This window comes from Hippopotamus amphibius, chromosome 4 (assembly GCF_030028045.1).
Source record: "Hippopotamus amphibius kiboko isolate mHipAmp2 chromosome 4, mHipAmp2.hap2, whole genome shotgun sequence".
Taxonomy (NCBI): Eukaryota; Metazoa; Chordata; class Mammalia; order Artiodactyla; family Hippopotamidae; genus Hippopotamus; species Hippopotamus amphibius.
The window spans coordinates 128,663,217-128,664,864 of NC_080189.1; the positions used below are offsets into that span (position 1 = coordinate 128,663,217).

General features: G+C 48.5%; 1 protein-coding gene across 1 annotated transcript; it reads left to right on the forward strand.

Annotated features, from left to right (window-relative positions):
* The first annotated feature begins 788 nt into the window (after positions 1–788).
* Positions 789–1,193, forward strand: LOC130852606 (NEDD8-like). The gene has a single exon (XM_057733734.1). The coding sequence runs from the start codon at positions 844–846 to the stop codon at positions 1,087–1,089; it is 246 nt and encodes an 81-aa protein (XP_057589717.1). The 5' UTR covers positions 789–843; the 3' UTR covers positions 1,090–1,193.
* Positions 1,194–1,648: the final 455 nt, after the last annotated feature.

The window sequence follows — 1,648 nt, forward strand, 5'->3', positions numbered from 1 at the left end:
CCTGTAGGAAGAGGACCTACAGCAGGCTAGCCAAGCACACCCTGTTTCCACGGTGTCCCTTTTAACGCTCTATAAAAGTGGTTTCTGCCCAAAATCCCTCAGGAGGAGGGCTCCACTGATTGGAAGGCCCTGCACTCACCAATCCAGGGACTGTTTCCCCTCGAATAAAGGACATCGAACTCGTTACTAAACTGTTTTGGTTTTGTCATTTGATAGTTTGGGTGACAAGATGTGTCCCAAAGACAGCTGCTGAAGATCCCGGGATGGTTCCTAGCGCAGGGGAAGGTACCCACCGAGCCCTTCTGGTTCTCTTAGGCTGCTTGCTGCAATCTCCAGTAAGCGTCTCTCAGATGAAGCCCCACTTATTTTGCATGCTGAGCTCTTCAAGTCTGGAAAATTGGGGTGTGAGAGACTGTAGATTTTTCCAGGTGAGACAGTGGGCTACAACATATGGGTGTATGGCCGACCTCACCTACAAGATGATAAGTACCTCTAGGAGATCCTGACAGGTCCCAGCAACTGGGCACAGGCAGCCAGGACAAGTGAGTCTGGTTGAACGAGGGAGGATTACAACAAGGGAAAAAAATGGGTACCCGTCAATGTAAGAAAGCAAGATGCAGCCACTGGGGGACTCACAGAGCCTCAAGGTAAGTCCAAAGTATAAACCTCTGGGGGACTTGTGGAAATAAGTTAAGCCGAGAAATGTGGACTCTTCTGACCAATGGCATATCAAAATCTAAGAGGCACAAGTCAGACTATTAAAAACCATTAGGCGAGCGGCATCGGCGACCGCAGCGGTAAAAGCAGCAATTTATCTGTGTGCAGCCCCAAACTGGGAAGCAGATGCTAATTAAAGTGAAGACGCTGACCGGAAAGGAGATTGACATTGATATTGAACCCACAGACAAGGTGGAGCGAATCAAGGAGCGTGTGGAGGAGAAAGAGGGAATCCCCCCACAGCAGCAGCGGCTCATCTACAGTGGTAAACAGGTGAACCATGAGAAGACAGCGGCCGATTATAAGATACTAGGTGGTTCAGTCCTCTGCCTGGTATTGGCTCTGAGAGGAGGAGGTGGTCTTGGGCAGTGATGGACCCCCTCTCCATTTCACCTCCTTGCCCTGTCGCTCATTAAGAGGCATCATATATCCTCTCACTTTGTGGGACACCAGAGCCACAGCCCCCTCTCCTGGATGCCCAGCCTTGCGTGTCTATTGGTGGGAGATTGTGAGGACCCCAGAATGCAGTGTTCCTGGCCCAAAGGGCCCTTGCTGGCTATTGGGTTTTAGTTTGCAGTCCTGTGTGCTTCCCTCTCTTATGGCTACGTCCCTGGTTGTCAAGAAAATATTTTCTGGCCAAAAAAGAAGAAGAAAAAAAACCATTAGGGTGTCCACCACAATAAAGACATCTTCTTGTGGAAGTAATAATAGATCTATTGCTAATGGGAGTCTCAGAAGCCAAATCTGAAAAATTGGTAGGCATGAGTTGAGCACTTAAAAGCTCTTAAGTTGGTAGCCGTGTTAGGACAAGTTGATCATAGAACTTGTCACTATAGGGTAGACTGACACTAGATCACCTGCCAGTCTCAAGAAAATTTCCCTGCAACAAGGTACACTGTAAAACACCACAAAATCCTGACCTGGTAGCACA

Bases quoted from the DNA above. Each gene is read 5' to 3' on its own strand.
- LOC130852606 (XM_057733734.1), top strand. From the start codon at position 844: ATGCTAATTAAAGTGAAGACGCTGACCGGAAAGGAGATTGACATTGAT.